General features: G+C 48.6%; 1 protein-coding gene across 2 annotated transcripts in view; it reads right to left on the bottom strand.

Moving 5' to 3' along the window:
• Window positions 1–16,540, bottom strand: part of GALNT18 (polypeptide N-acetylgalactosaminyltransferase 18) — a 296,162-nt gene that overhangs the window by 27,783 nt on the left and 251,839 nt on the right. For both annotated transcript variants that reach the window (XM_081099430.1, XM_081099431.1), the window contains 2 exons: window positions 13,432–13,569; window positions 8,879–8,974 (listed from right to left, as the gene is read on the bottom strand). In XM_081099430.1, the coding sequence (XP_080955556.1) occupies window positions 8,879–8,974; window positions 13,432–13,569 (234 nt within the window). The remainder of the gene's footprint in view (window positions 1–8,878; window positions 8,975–13,431; window positions 13,570–16,540) is intronic.

Raw genomic sequence — 16,540 nt, 5'->3', positions numbered from 1 at the left:
AAGAGGCACTGAATAGCACAGCCCTCTTCTCAAGGGGTTGTGCTGTGTGTTGCGGAGCCCCCTCGTAGACTTTGGGGGAAACCTTCCCACTTCCTGCTCCAAGTAGATAAAAGAGGAGGTGCCTTGGTGGGGGCGGGCACTGTACCTGCGCTATTCAAGAGAGGCCTCTCTCCTAAGACACAGTGCTTACGACGTCTACTCTGCCACTGGCTCACTGCTGTTACAGTGCTGGCAACTGTGAGTACACTTACTGGTACATTTATACATATAATACAAGAGCTGGGATACAGGAATCAGACAGGTGTAGAGATCTGAGAACAGCAAGTGAGAGCGTCTTGATGAGGGGTCAGCAGAGACTGCCCATGGAAGTGGGCTGAGACCTGCAGGATAAGAAGAGGAGGGAAGGGGGGGCTTTTGGTCTGATACACTGGCCCTGGAATACGGAGACAGACATCCTCCAATGGGGAGATGGTTGTCCCAGTTCCTCTGAGGTGGGGTGGGGAGGGGAACCCCCAAAGGTAAGAGGCACGTGCAGACCACCCTCGTGAATCACGGGAGAGCTGACCCGCCGGTGCTCTGTGTCCTGGCCCAGGGTGGTTGGGAAGGGCAGTGTCGATGGGGTAGTATTTTTCAAATCTCCTTCAGCCCAGTCTCGGGGACCTGCCATAAGATCTTTCAGAGAAAAGACTGCAAATTAGACTTAGCTTTCCTTTAGGTCCTAAGAAGAAGAGCATGCCTGGTGGTTGGCTAAATCAGCTACACCCTCCCCTGATCTCTCACTGCAGGCTTTGTCCATCCAGCAAGCGTGCTCTGACCCCTCCTAGGGGCCCAGCCCTCATCACTTCCCCACTGCGCGGCTTATTGTCCCTCCCTGTCCAGAGAACGTCCTGGGCGCAGAGGCCACGGAATTAATGACACCAGGGAGGCAGCCGGAGCCATGGCTTTGAGCATGGACTCTGCCATCAGGCAACCAGGTTCTCCCACTTGGTAAGTTTGTGGCCCTGAGCAAGTTACCTAAGTGCCCTGAGGCCCAGTTTTCTCCCCTGTCCACGTGGGTAAGAGCAGTGGCCACTTCCCAGAGCTGCTGAGAATATTCATTGAAGCCTTTAGAAAGATGCTTAGGAACAGGAAGAAAATAAGTGTAAGCTGTTGTATTATTATCTTCTGGCAGACTAGCAAGGTCTCAAAAAAGGGTGAGAGACTGCCCTCATTAGAACAAGAAACTAACATCGCTGAGCCCAATGCTGTGCCAGGCTTGGTGCTAGGCACACGTGGGTGAGTCACTTTACTTAAGTCTCAGCATCCAGGCCATCTTCCTGACTAGGAAGTGGAGACCCAGAGAGGTGGAGTAAGTAGTCAGAGAGAACAGAGCTAAGTCAAGATCTAAATTCAGCTCCCCTGCCATTGGCTTAGGGGCCTGTCCCCATGTCCACCGCGGCCTGAGAGCAAAGCTCTCCAAAGAATGGTGGGTGGAGGGCTCGGCCTCCCTCTGGGTGGTGAGCGGGGCCATCTTCCCCAGTGTTGGCCAACTGTGGTGCTGCTAACGACAGCCTCTTCCCAGCCTGTGGGAGCTTCATAAAAGTCCGGCAAATCTCACCGCTTACCACTCTAATTGCAGAGTTTGGACGTGAAATGAATGAAGAACATATCATGTGGAATGAATAACGAATGAGGCAGCTCCTTTTTTTTAGCCCTGATGCCGGGGGGGGGGGGGGGGTGCAGCCCGGAGTTCACCATCACTCGGCGAAAGAGGTTACCACGGCAGCACCAACACCCGTGTGCCCAACACATCCGTCCACTCCCTCCCTGGGCGCCTGCACTCCATGCCGAGTGATGCACTGGGGCCACCAGCTCTGCTCCGTGTGCAGCCTCCAAAAGGGACATGGAAATGGGGTGCTTTCCAAAAGCAGGTAAGAAATCACCCGGGTGTTCACCCCATTCACAGCTGGACCAGCCGCAGGCTGATGACCACAGGCAGGTGAGTGGGTGTCAGTGATGGAGAGGGAGCCCTGTGACGGCCACCTGGGCCACGCCCTGTGGGAGTAGCCAGAATCTCCGGGAGGCAGTGCTGGGAGAGAAAGCACAGGCGGTCAGCCTGCCCTTTCCAGCCTCGAGCTCCTTCACCCAGGAGAGGATGCTCTTGGGTGTGACTCAGTCACACCTGCCATCCATCATGTTCTAGGCACCTAGGTCTGCAGCCACCACCTGTTAGGAGTGGGGACTTGGGTGCACCTTTGTGTCTTTGAGCCGACATTGTTATAGTGGGAATAAGCTGGCAATGTGATTTGAAGATGAGATGAATTGACACATGGAAGGTGTCTAGGGAGACTGACAGACTCAATAATTATATACACACACATATATGTTATACGAATGTGATGCATATTAGTAACCCAAAAGTAACATTTACTCTACAGTATATTTTGTTTTAAATTGCAGGTATTTAGGGTCAAGAGAAATGAAGTATCCTGTCCCACGTGACACAGTTAATATGAGGCAGAGAAGGGGTTCGCACCCAAGCAGCCTCCAGGAGCCCAGCACAGGCTAGTTCATGTTCTGTCCACAGGGCCGTAGGGAAGGAGTGAGACTGCAGGCCTCAGTAATGAAACAATGCATTCACTCATCATTTACCGAAGAGCAGACAGATATGAGTGAGTTCCTGAGCCCTGGGATGCAGGCAGGACGCAGCAGGCACCTGGTCTCCATGGACGCTCAAAGGGCTGTAAGGAGGAAGGGAGCCACTTCAGCCCTGGGGGTCCTGGGTCAGGGTGGGGGAGGCATGACTGCAGGTGGTCAGCCTTATTCATCCCAGCCTCGAGCATCCCTCTTACTCACCCTCGGAGAGGCTGCCCTTAGGTGTGACATAATAACACATAACATCGTGTTCTAGGCCCTAGGCTAAGAGTTGTTACATTCAGACCAGCAGAGCCCTCACGATAATTCAGTGAAGTGTATGTTATTGGCCTGAGTTCACAGATTAAAACATACTGGCCACTAGCAAGATTAAATCACTTGCCCCAATCACATGTGTGGTATGGGCAGAACTGGGCCAGGTCCCAGCCTTGCCCGACCCCGAGCTGGTGAGTGCACTGTCACTGCCCTGGATCCTCTGAAGCAAGAACTGCCCCTCAGACACCCTGCCTGCACTGTGAAAGTGGAAATGAAACCGGGAGGAGCTCAGTGACCACTGTCCAGGGGGAGGGCAGAGAGCAGGGCCAGGGCTGGGCAACCACTGCATCACCCAGAGGCATCCCTCGCTCTGCATCCTGAGGGGATGATGGCCCCTGGGAATGATGCGAGCCTATAGCTCAGAGGCCAGTAAATAAAGAGATCCAAGTAATTCTATCTGCATTAGTCCCCAATAGTACAGGCTTGGAGGGCACCAGCCAAATTTTCAGGACTGGTTGAGGCTCCCCTCAAACTGTATCCCACTCAGGGCCCTGCACTAACTTTCATCAGCAGGCACCAGGGTAATACAGCCCCACACAAGGAGTTGTGGAGGGCACAGTTTCATCCCATCAGAGCCAAGAAGTAAATTCAGAGAGGTTTTACAAAACCTCACAGATACTCTAATTTATCCTATGTAATAAAAGCATAATATGCAAATTGACCGAACGGCCAAACAGTGGAATGACCATCTGGACGACCATCCAGATGACCATCTGGGACCATGCTATGATATCCACTTGTGCCAGGCCAGCTAAGGCGGGTGTGATATAATTGGTCGGGGGCCCAGCCATCACCCCATGATCACCCTGCAGAGGGAGGCCCAAGCCACTGACTGGCAGGTTGTGGTGGGTGGGCGGGGCCTCCCTCTGTGAGGGAAGCCTGGGTCCTGGGTGCTGGCAGCAGGAGGGAAGCTGGTATAAGCAGCCAGGAGAATGAAGGCCTATTCTTGCATGAATTTCTTGCATCGGGCCTCTAGTTTATAAATAAAAATCACAGGAAGTGGGGAAAGCTCCCAAAGGCTACAAGAAAGGGGCTGGCAATTTAAATTCTTGGCCCACAAAGTAAAATCTTTTCAATTGTCTCTGAGATGTAACTTGGAAGATCTGGAGGTTCAAGTAGAACCCATGAGAGGCCTCTGACGTTCCATGCACGGCTGCCGGATAATTGCCAAGTAGGGGAGAGGTGATGGCGGCATTATGACCCCACGTGGGAATGGCAGTTTCTAGAGAAGTAGCATACAGACAAAGAAATAAGCAAATGCATTCAGTCATTTCTCTCTCTCTCTCTCTCTCTCTCTCTCTCTCTCTCTCTCTCTCTCTCATAAGAACTTCAACAAATGAAAAAGAAAAAAAATTCCACAAAGCAAAGGTACCAAAGTCCATCTACAATTCCACACTTTTCTTACTTTTATTAAACATACTACCTGAGCTAACGTGGGTAAAAACAGAATACTTCTTTCAACTCAGCTCTCATCTCTATCCCTTGAGTCAAAAAGCACTGCCTGAAGCAGAAACGTGGCAGCGTCTGAATTCCAGAAACTTTACAAGGAACTCAAGTCCATTTTATCTCCTTTCTTCTACAGCCAAGAATTCACCTTCCCCTAGGAAAAGCACTGTTTCTTTCCCTGAGTCATTTATAGTCCAGAAGATTCGAAGGAGAGGAGCCCCCAGACACTGTCTTGTCCCACAATCTCTCCTTTGAAGGGCTGAGAAGGTAGTTTGGGGCAGTAGGTTGCAAGTGGTTGCACTGTACAAATTTTAATGATTTCAGGACCTGCCTCCCTCTCCAGACCAGGGGCCTGGGCAAAGCTGCCTTTGTCACAATTCTTGGCATAAAAGAATACTCAGGACATGTTTCTTGAATGAGCAAATGAATGAATGAGTGAATGAGTGACTGATTTATGAATAAGAGTCTGTAGGGAGACCCCATTATTATATTTTTCCCAGCAGAAGTTTTTCAGCTATTACATTAATTAGGACTAATATTCTCAGTTATTTTGGAGACTGCTTGAAATTTGCTGCTAATTTAAATAAAATGGCTACGTTTACTCATTAACTAATTAGCATGCTTTCCATCAGCTTCCTCTCACCAATTTGGTGAGTTACGTCCTTCTCTTACCCAGGGTCTTCCCTGAGATCTGGGTATATCACAATGATATCAGAGTGAACTTTTTAAACAAAATTTAAGCAGAATTTCTCAAAGGGTTTAGACACAGATGAGAACTCTGCCCCACTTTCTAGCCCAAGGTCCCTAATGTCTTTGGGCCCTGTGGTGGGCCATGTGACAAGGTGCTCTAAAAAAAAAAATTCCTATCACTAGACCAATTTATTCTTCAGGGGAAATGAAACTTTCTAAAATATGAGGATTTCCTGAAAGACAAGCTATCATATATTCAATGAGTAAAACTGAAGGAGAAACTGGAAGTCAAAATACAGGCATCCTTCCTAGCCCTGTCTTTGCCAGGAACTGGGTGGTGTGACCTCAGGCAGGTCAGTTCACATCCCCAGATGCCATTATCGTGTGCTCTTACTTGTCAGAGGTGGACTTGATTTAGAAAACACTTAAAGTCATGTGCAGAGACCAGGCTTCTTGGGCCTGCAGGAACCCATAACTTCCCACATTCTCTGCTGTTAAGTATGGTCACGTGATGAGCTCTGTGAGAGGTCGTAGGAAGCACTTCTCAGCCAGGGCATAAAAGCCAGGTTTCCAGTCACATTCTTCTCATCGTGGGGTGCTGTGCATTGAACTGTGTACCTCCAAATTTTCTATGTGGAAGTCCTAACCCACCACCTTCAACTGTGATCTTACAGTGGGGCCTTGACTTACGAGTGTCCCGAATAACGAGTTTTTTGAGATACCAGCTGTCTGTATCTCGGCCGATTTTTTGCATTGAGTTGATAGGTAATTTGAGTTAACAAGCTCCTTAACGAGCTCGGTCTCAGAACGAATTAAACTCGTAAGTCAAGGCCCCACTGTATTTGGAAACAGGGTTGTTGCAGATGTCATTAGTTAAGGCGAGGTCATACTGGTGTAGGGTAAGCCCCTAATCAGTGTGACTGGCATCCTTATGAAAGGGGGGAATTTGGACACAGACGTGCACACAAGGAGAACAGCACCATGTGAAGTTGGAGTGATGCTGCCACAGGCCAAGGAACTCCCAGAGAGTGGAACAGAAACTTCCCTTAGTGCCTTTAGAGCAGTGGTTCTCAACCTTCCTAATGCCACGACCCTTTAATACAGTTCCTCATGTTGTGGTGACCCCCAACCATAAAATTATTTTTGTTGCTACTTCATAACTGTAATTTTGCTACTGTTATGAATCATAATGTAAATATCTGATATGCAGGATGCATTTTCATTGTTACAAATTGAACATAATTAAAGCATAGTGATTAATCACAAAAACAATATGTAATTATATGTGTTTTCCGATGGTCTTAGGCGACCCCTGTGAAAGGGTTGTTCGACCCCCAAAGGGGTCGCGACCCACAGGTTGAGAACCGCTGCTTTAGAGGGACATGGCCCTAATGACACCTTGATCTTGGACTTCTGGCCTCTGGCACCGTGAGACAATACATTTCTGTTGTTCAAGCCACGCAGTCTGTGGTCCTTTGCTACAAATATTCTAGGAAATAATACAGGGGGTGGAGGAACTCTGGCCAGAACACACAGCCCATCTCCAGGATGACCCAGACCTCTGGCTTTCCCAGCTCACTAGGCAGGCCAGACTCAACAAATTCCTGTCGCAGCAGAGTCCCTGTACCTCCCTGGGAAGTGTGTCTGATCTGAGGTTGGTTTTAAGCCTCCTTACCTCTGGGCACTGACAGCTGTGCACCTCGGCTGTCGGCCAGGTGGAGAGGGCAATAGGACCCAGTGTTCCCTGTGAGGCCCAGTTACATGAGGCTGCTGTGGCTTTGAGGAAGGGGGAGGGGGACCAAGCCTTTGAGACTTGCTATAGCTCACATCAAGACGCTGATTTACAAAGCATCAAGGACAGGCAGCTCCCCATATTCCTCACAAGCATAGGACAAACTCACAGATTCCCAGACCAAGTGAAATTCAGAAGGAAAAAATTCAAGGTCAGCAGATTGTCAGAGATGGTGGAGCTGGGCCTGGAGGTGGCCAGTCCAGCTTTCTTGTCTGCCGACAAGAAGACAGGCCCAGATACAAGGAATCAGCAATGCTGGAAATTAAAATCGTTGTTACTTTTGGGTGGAGGTACTGACCAAGAGGAGGAAGGAGGAAGCCCAGTGGGAAGATGAGCTTCATCTGGGTGGTGACTGCACAGTGTCTACAAATATAGAGATTCATTGAGCTGTACACTTTGCAGTTGAGAGTGAAATTATACTTCAATAAGAGAGTAAAACAAAATAAAGACCCAGAGACAGGTGAGGTGACAATAGGAATGGTGCCTGCTCACAACTGAACAGCTCCATGGTCCCATCTTATAGACTCGAACAAGTCCAACAGCCTTCCTTCATCCAGTCTCACTGTCTCTAGTTCAAACTGGCAGTGTCTCTGCTTATATAACCTCACCTCTATCTCTGGCTTCTGCTGCTGCAATGGCTGATTAAGTCCATGAGTCCCACCCATGATCTCTTAATCAAATGGTTGTTCAGTCATACTTTCAGTGTTCTCTTCAGAACAAGTTTTCTCCTTCCTTCTCCTTCTCCTTCTCCTTCTCCTTCTCCTTCTCCTTCTCCTTCTCCTTCTCCTTCTCCTTCTCCTTTTGAAATATTGATAGGCTGAGAATTTTCCAAATCTTCAAGTTAAAGTTAAATGATGTCATAAAGGTAGAGCCCTGATCTGATAGGGCTCACTCGTTCTCTCTCTCCTTGCCATGTGTGGACATACTGAGAAGGTGACCATCTGCATGCCAGAAAGAGAGTTTCTGTATGCTATGTTACATGTTGATAGATATAAGGTTTGCATAAAAATAGCCACCCATTATAAACGTCACACCATTGTAGTAATGAAGAATGAGCTGCCATATTGCGTGGTGTGGGCACAGTGTGACATGCTGACCTGGGACTGACCAGTGATATCACAGCAGCTGAACAACAAAACAGAAGATAACCATGGTGGAGATAACCATGGACAATTGTGGGGAAGTCCCACTAAATTACATTGAGTGACACATCATTATATCCTTTGGTTATGTATTAAGGAAGGTACAACTCTTTTAAATACTAACTTGTAATTACACAAATATACATATCTTCTATACTAAGATATCTTTTCTTAAATCATTGTGCACTTCTGGAAGATATGTAAACGTAGAAAATGTCAAGTAGGAACAGTTAGCCTATGGAGCTCTCCATCAATGATTATTCATTGCACTTTGTTGAATAAACCATTTCTTTTGCCTGTGTCCTTGACATCTTCTCTGGGTAGCTGAAGCCATGAATGGGGAACTTTTCAGGGATAACTTGTTTTCCTGGTAGCTGCTCTTCCCTCTCCGCCAGAAGAATGTCCTAAGTGCTAGAAGGGGTCTTATGGCTATACATTTTAGCCCCAGCTATAATCTACTAAAGGACACAACTGGAGGCAATGTAATGGCCCTCTGAAGGGACTCTCAGGTGCCAGGAGTTTGGGGGAGTCCTGGGTTTCCTCCTGCTAGGGCAGGGCATGGCTGCCAGTACCAGGACTGTGATTTACCCATCTCTCCCAGGGGAGGCAGGTGCCCCTCTGGAAAGGTTATCACCTTCTTCATTCTCCATAACAGAAGACCCTGGCATCCCAGCATCTGCTCCCTGCCTCCTTCCAGGTAAGGCAGGCACGACTCTCACTTTTTGCTCATCAGGACACCTCTTAATGAAAAGCCCCAAGTCCCGGGGTCCAGGATACCCAAGACAGAGTTTAACTATCCTTCCCCCCAGACACACGTGCACACCCCGGTGCAGTGCGGGGAGCTCTCAAGAGCACTCACCTGGGGCGTCATTCCGTGGCAGATATACACGATGGGAACGTTCTCTGTGTCTGGACCCTGATCGAGACACAAATCGGTCTTCAGAGAGTTCTGCAGCTGAACACCAGGGCAGGGGCGGCCACAACCAAAGAGAAAGGAACAGAGAAACAAATACATTAAATCAGGAGAAACAAGCTTTCCGCTGACACAGGCTCCATTTCCATAATTAGCCCAAAGCCCCTTGAATACTATGGAAACCAACAAGCACTATTGCTTTGCCCAAAGGTGCTGAGGTTAAGACCGGCCCCTTTGTCTCACAGTGCCAGAGGCCAGAAGTCCAAGCATTCACATTAAGCATTCACATGTTAAAGAGCAAGCTGTGTCTGGGGAGCTGAGTCAGTCTAGGTAAAAAGAAAAGATCCACCTGTAAGTACACATTCAAGAGGGTGCTAGGCTGTTCCCCTCCATCTGCCCAAAAGGAGCACCATGGCCTTCAGAGGTCTCTGGATAGGCGTCTGTTTTTACTCTTCAGGGTTGGGGGAAGTTGGCAACATGCTAGCTGTTTTGGGGACCTGGGACCAGGCCCTCACTGCCCAGCAGATCCAGCAGTGATTTGACCAGGCCCCAGTGGAGGCCCAGTTGATGGGAGTTCTCCACGGTGGGGGATTTGGCAGGTGAATAAGAGAGAAGAGGGCCAGATGGGAGCAGGAGAAGAGAGGTCACTCTTATCCTCACCTACAAGCACAAGACAATCAACAGGACAAATGTGGTGGCCACTAGGATTATAAGGCCACTTAGACTGGGCGTGGGGGATCTGTTGGGCCACGTGCAAGCAGAGAAATCCAGCTGTGATCAAGGAGGAGATGAAGCATGAGGCAGACAGAATTAGAGACAGGTCATCCTGCTACTGCTGTGGTTTCATGGCTTCCCAGCTCGAGTGCCCGCATCCAGCTGTTCTTCAGCTCCTGTGTCCGTAAGAGAGTGTGTGGCATCTTTACCCACCTTAACTTGAGCTAGTTTAAATAGCTTTTCTCAGCAACCAAAGCAGTCTGTTTAGAACAGGAGGCTGGAAATCGACATCCAGGGGGAGACCAGGGCAATGGACCACAGGTGGGTCATCTATTGGGGAAGGCCAGCGGCAGGCAGTGGCTGAGCTTTGGTAGTCCTGACAGGTTGTGGCAGGAGTTCAATGACCCTGAGTCAGGGATGTGAAATAGGACAGAACCAGAGGTGCAAGTGTGGTCTATGCATACCCTGTTCTCGACAGGGACAAGGAACAGAGTCAAATTATTTTCTCTTGAGCTTCCTTTCTTTACTGGGTGACAGCAGCTCAATCTCAAACTCGTGGTTTGGAGATTCTGAAGAAATATGGACATGTGCCAGCTCCCTAGGCAGGGCCCCAGGAGTGTCTGTGCAGCGGATCCTCACGATAAACCAACTACTTGGCTGGCCTGTGCGGGAGGAGCATAGCAGACACTCTGGACTTCTACCGCAGCCCAGGGACTGGGGGGTGTCACACCTGAAGCCCAGCACTGCAACCATTAGCAAGATCTGCTAACTGCGCCTACAAAGAGAAAGGTCCAGAGACCCTTGATGTCAGACTTGTTCTTCCTGAGTGAGGGGGTGGGTGATGCCCTTGATAAAGTCCACGTTGGCTATGCCATCACTTTCCCATTAGCAGGTGGCCTGCTGACACAGTTGGAGAGACAGACTGGGATGGAATCCTGGCTCCAGCTGTGTGGCCTTGGATAATGCAACATAACTCCTGAGAAACCAATTTTTATGACTGCATATAAGTGCTGTGTGCTACATGCATTATCCCACCTAATCCTCAAAACAAGGAAGTGTGGACCAGTCAGAAGCTCTGCCTCACCTCTCTGTCTGCAATGCTACTCCCACTGTGTGGATGCCCTGCTTTGGTCTTCTCTTTGCCTGACTAAATCCTCTTCTTCCTTTGGTTCTCAGCTTCTCTGTCACTCTGGGAGCCATTCCTAACCCAGGCTGTGTGCGAGGCTGTGGCTCCATGTTTCCCCAGCTCCTCCACCTGTCTGACCGGAGTCTTCCCACTGGCCAGCTCTGGTACACAGTAGACAGTAAATACATGTGCAATGAATGAATGATTGAAATGTACAAGTAAATGGCATTTCTAATTGAATGGCATCATAGTTGGACAAGTGGCAGAGCTGGAGTCTGTCTGTCTCTGAAGTCCAAGGTCTTTCCATCAGGTAAATGGCGACAATCCTGAGACTGTGAAAGATGCCCCTAGGAAACGGTCTAAGGTTTTGCTTATTGTGGAGTGATTAAGTAGCAAAACCCACATTCAGAAGCTGGGCATGTCTGTTTCCAGGTGCTGCTCCATCTCTACTGTCAGCACCAGAGATGGAATTAATCCAAAGCCACTCTCTCTCCCAGGGGAGCTCAATGATCCAGGGGAAACCCAGGCCCATACAACAGGTCTACAGGCCCTTCAGCCTGCAGGAGTCATTAATGGGACCGATTAGTGGATTAATGGCCTGGTTTATATAGACTTGATACTGGCCCAACTGACAGTCCCAGGGGCTTACTTGACCTGAGCAAGGTAGTTTAGGCATGGGCTGGAGGGAAAAAGGAATGAGAAACTCTACGTCTGAAAAGACACTTGGCCTCTCCACTTCAGAATAAAAATAATCACCAGGAAGAGCATTTCAGCCCCAGCAAATCCTTTTGTTCTTGTGGCTGCATCTTGCCTCACCCATCTTCACCCTATTGCCCTCACTGAGGGTTCATTATGCTCCTTGACAAGCAAGTGTATCTTTGCTCATGTCAGAGCCCAGCCTCTGGAGGAGGCAGGAGTGGAGGGAGGCTGGCAGGGTCCTAAACAGTGTCTGGCAGATGAGCATGCAGGGGTCAGAAACCTCCGTCAGCCCTAAGAATTGGGTGTGGCATCGAGAGGGCTCCATGGTCAACCTGCTGTATGTGTTTGTAAGAGAGGACCCTTTTGCTTGGAAGACAAGAATGCCCCTGGCCTAGACCCAGAACGGCACACATCTCCCCTGTTACTGCTTTCCCTGCATCTTTGGCTGAGTTTGGCTACTACTGTTTGGTCTGGCTCACAGAGGTTTTGGGCTAATCGTTTTTCTGAAGTTATATTTGCCTAACTGTCTTTTTCGGATGGGGTCCAACAATAGCCAAGCAGCACATGCAACTTAATATGGGCAGTGTAGGAGCACCAGTAGCAACTGTGTCCTCAGAATAGTTCTGGGGAGGGAGGCAGGGCTAATGGGCACCTCATAATCCAATGTGTTTCCATGGTGACAGGATCTGGAGTCTCAGGTAACTGCTGGACAGCACCTGCTGAGTTTTCTGACATTGGAATTATAACAGCCTGAGAGTGGAGAGGCAAGAGGCCCGTGGGCGGTTCTCTGAGGACATGCCAACCATGCCCATGGCAACACTTGTGGGAGGATCTGTCTTCCTCTTACAGGCTGGTCCCCTAGACAACAGAGACCTTGCAGGAGGTGGGAAGAGGAATTCCTGGGATCTCAGCTCTGTTTCTGTAAGAATCCAAGGATGTTAGATTGGGAGGCCCACAGAGCACAGAGGCCAATTCTTCCACAAGGGTTCTTCCCCTTCCAGGCGCATGCTGTGCCCATTACGTTTCTGCTGAGGCAGCCCTTGAACTTAGCTCTGACAACAGGTCATCAAAGGGAGAGGCCTTAGTTTACCTTCAACTTTCCATCCTGGGATATCAGAGAGGTCTGAGGGGACACTCTTCCAAGGGAGGAATTGAGGTGATATAAGCAGCTGATGTTTTAGACTCAGTGTTATTGATTACCTGCATAAATATGGGCAGGTCACTTTGCCTCTCTGTTTCCTCATCTTAACACAAGGTGAGGTAGGTAGCACTTAACTATCAGTAGAAAAACTTTATGTGTTTGTTCAGTCAACAAAAATCAGGTGAGATAGCCCAAAATCAATCAGGTATCACTTAAAATACCATAAGAATTTTATGGTCCTGGGGATATTGGAACAATAGTATTTTAAACTTAGGTAGAAAATACATTTATATATCTTAGACTTTCTTTTACCCCTTTACTGTATGAAAAAATGAGGCCCATAGACATTAAGACACTTGCCTAGGAAGTGTGCTGGTCAAGACTGGAACCAGGTCTGCCTGTGCTCTGCCCCTCCATCTTGCCGCCTCCAACAGGGGGACCAATCAATGAGCAGTACTAAAACATCCCTCAAAATACAGCAAACTCAAGGTTATATTTCCCAGAACTCCTTTCAGGAGGCTTTGTGTGTGAGTGGAGTCATGGAGGCACCCACTCCTGGGGAACAACGGGTGTTTGTCATGTGGCCTTGGGATCTTAACCTAACTGCAGGTTTTTATTTTATCAAGTGGAATATGGATGTTTGGACCAGAGCTGAATTGCATAGGCCTAGCAGAAGCGACTAAGTGCCTCTTGTAAGGGACTGGGGAGGTTTGGGCTAGGAAAGCAAAGGCTGCCTTGCACACAACTCTAGAAACTAGCATCTCTCTGGTCTTGTTCTCTGTCTGTGACTGAATGGAAACCCAAGGGGCGGCTCCTTACCACCCCGTAGGCGATGATGTCTGAGTACATCCTCATCTCTGGGTACACGCTGACCAGGTACCACCGGAAGGTCTTGCACTGCAGCTGCTTCCTCAGAGCCTTCCTTGCAGTAATGTCCCCGATGTCGATTCCTGAGTCCTACACGGGGTGCAAACACAGATGCAGCCACCACCAGGGCACGCTTCTCCCCAGTCCTCCCCCACCAGGATTCCTGGAGACTGTCTAATGAAGGGAACTCAACTCGAACTTCCCAACAGGTACCTAACCCATAGGCATCCCCACCTGGACTGTGAAACGAGGTCTCAACGTTGATGGGGACTGTCATCAAAGGCCTTTGGAAATAACGATGGCAAATCCTCACATTTTAAACTAAAACAACAACAACAACAGAAACCTGTAGTCTGGCTGTAGGTGAAAAAAGTGGGAGGAATATAGTCTGAAAAGGGTTTTTCCTACCTCAAGAGAGAGCTGAGAGACTGAGTTGTGGGGGCAGAGGGAGGTGGAAGGAAAAGGATTAGAAGATGGGATAGTGCTAATTCTAATACTCTTCCTAATGCTCATCACAACGAGGCTGGTATCACAATGTGCTAGGCTCTGTTCTATATGAATCAGACATATATGTTTATACTTATTTATTAGATTTCTTTATATTTATGCATATTGTTCCATTTAAAGCCATGAAGTAGCACTATCTAATCCTCATTTTACAGACAAGGAGTTAAGACAAAGTGACCTCTTTAGTGACTTGCCGAAGTCCCACCATTAATAAATGGAGCTGTGAGTTGCGTACTTTTAACCTTTCCCCGTGAATCTGCGAGGGGCTGCCCTTCTGCCTCCTGAGGCCAAGTCCCAGTGAGAGAAGCAGACTCTCTCCTTAAGCTGGGGGTCTTAGCATAGACGGTACCTGTGTCCCACACTTCCCAGGTAGGTCAGAAAGGTGGTCCCTGAGCCACCATGGTGCAGCAGCAAGGAGTGGTATTGGCGGCATGAATGTGTCCTTGAGGGAGGGGGAGAGAGAAGCCCCCATGTTTCTTGTGGTCATAGCACCAAGTGGAGAGAGAGTACAGAGTGTCCCTGAGCCCCACACCAGCTGTTGAATAGGGCACAGAGTCGGCTGAAACAGAGCTGATGCCATAGCAGAGAATGGAGACTTGGTGGCATCTCAGAGATGGCACCATGGAGCCAGGAACCTTGGCATCTCATTACACAGCAGCCCAGAGTGGAGATGGAGGAGGATGGGGATCACAGCTCTCCCACCGGCACTGTGGCCCACATGGTGGATGTGTGAATGCTGGGTCTAGATCAGCTCAGGGGATCAGAAACTGGGGTTGGAATGACAGTGAAACTGACAGAGTTTAAGTCTGACATGTCTGAGAAAAATCACAAAGATGGCTGCTGCATGTGTCTGAACATGATCCTAACAAGCTTTTGACATCAGACAATGGCGGGGGTGGGGGTGGGGGGGGGGGTGGTCCAGTGAAAACAAAATGTAAATATAAAAGAATTCCATTTACTTTTGCCCAACAGAATGCAGGTAACATAAAAATGTGAACCTGCTGCAGCCTGAGCGTTTGAGACCCAGTGTCCTAGGGAGGAATTTCAGCGAAGACCTGTCTTTTGAGTACTTCTCGGTGGGTGACTGCTCTATAATTTGTCTAGTCTCCTCTCCTGACGGCTACGTGGCCTCTCTGCTGGACCCTGGCTCCCTGTGGTCAGGAGACATGTTCGGCTTATCTCGGTGCCCCTGGCCTAGACATCACCTGAACTACACTAATGAGCCGGAGTGGAGACAGTGGTTATGAAGTGAACACAGCAACTGGCACTAAATGTAACCCCACCCCAAGGCGCCTGTGAAGTACTGGCCCTTTAAACTTGTCTGCACTTTATCCTTATATCGCAAAGCTATTTACCTGAATCCAGGCCTCCCCCCTTCCTGCTATAATTGCCTTTATATGATGGAAAATGAACACTATGCCTCAGCTTTTACCAGGAGCCACTAGAAGAACTTGTGTTCCCCTGGGAAAACTTTCTTTCTATACTCAGGACCTGGGGACAGTTCGTCTCCCTCCTTCTGATGCAATCGAAGGTGGGAGAGATGTAACCGGTCAGGGGCCATCAGTACTCTGACTTCTAAGAGACTCAAGAATCAGAGCTTTCTGTGGCTTATATTTCTGGATGTCACGACCCTTTCCTCTTCCTGTTTATTAATCGACTTAAGCCTTTCCGTTTGAATGGTTCAGCACTTCTGCACCGTGTGTTTCCTGTAAATTGTGTGAAACTCTTTCAGAGCAGGGGGCAGAAATTGAGAAATAAGCAAACTTTCTCAGAGAAGTTCACCTTGGTCCTTGTTATTAGAAAAACAATGAATGTATCTTTCCTCCTTTGCTGAATACTTACTTGGTGGAATGGATTGAAGAGTGTCTCCCCACCCCAAATTTTTGTCTATCTGAACCTCCGAATGTGATCTGATTTGGAAATAGGGTCTTTGTAGATTAGAGACCTTGAGATGAAATCATTCTGGATTTAGGGTGAGCCTAAATTTTTAAAAATATATATTTGTATTGATTTCAGAGAGGAAGGGAAAGGGAGAGAGAAATAGAAACACCAATAATGAGAGGGGATCATTGACTGGCTGCCTCCTACACACCCCCTACTGGGGATCATGCCTGCAACCCAGGCATGTGCCCTTGACCGGAATCAAACCTGGGATTCCATAGGTTGACGCTTAATCCACTGAGCCAAACCGGCTAAGGCTGAGCCTAAATCTTTATAAGAGAAAGGAGAGGGAGGTTTGGACACAGAGACAGAGGTAGAGATTGGAGTGATGTATTTATAAGCCAAGGAGCACCAGGCAAGGAAGGATCCTCCCCTCGAGCCTTTGAAGGGAGCACGGCCCTGCCCGCACTTCGATTTTGGGCTTCCGACCTTCAGACTGTGAGAGGATAAATTACTGTTGTTCTAAGTCACTCTGTTGGGAATAACTTGTTTTGGAAGCCCTAGGAAGCTAATACACTTAGCCACACACAAAGCTGTCCAGTATTCCTGCCCATGTGTGCAGCCACACGCAATTCCTTGCAGCCAAAGCTAAGGAAGGGCTGTCACCCGAGCA

The sequence above is a fragment of the Myotis nattereri genome, assembly GCF_964212035.1.
Source record: "Myotis nattereri genome assembly, chromosome: 9".
In the NCBI taxonomy this organism is placed as follows: Eukaryota; Metazoa; Chordata; class Mammalia; order Chiroptera; family Vespertilionidae; genus Myotis; species Myotis nattereri.
Note: the sequence above shows the minus strand (reverse complement) of the source record. Positions and strands in the feature narration are given on the sequence as shown.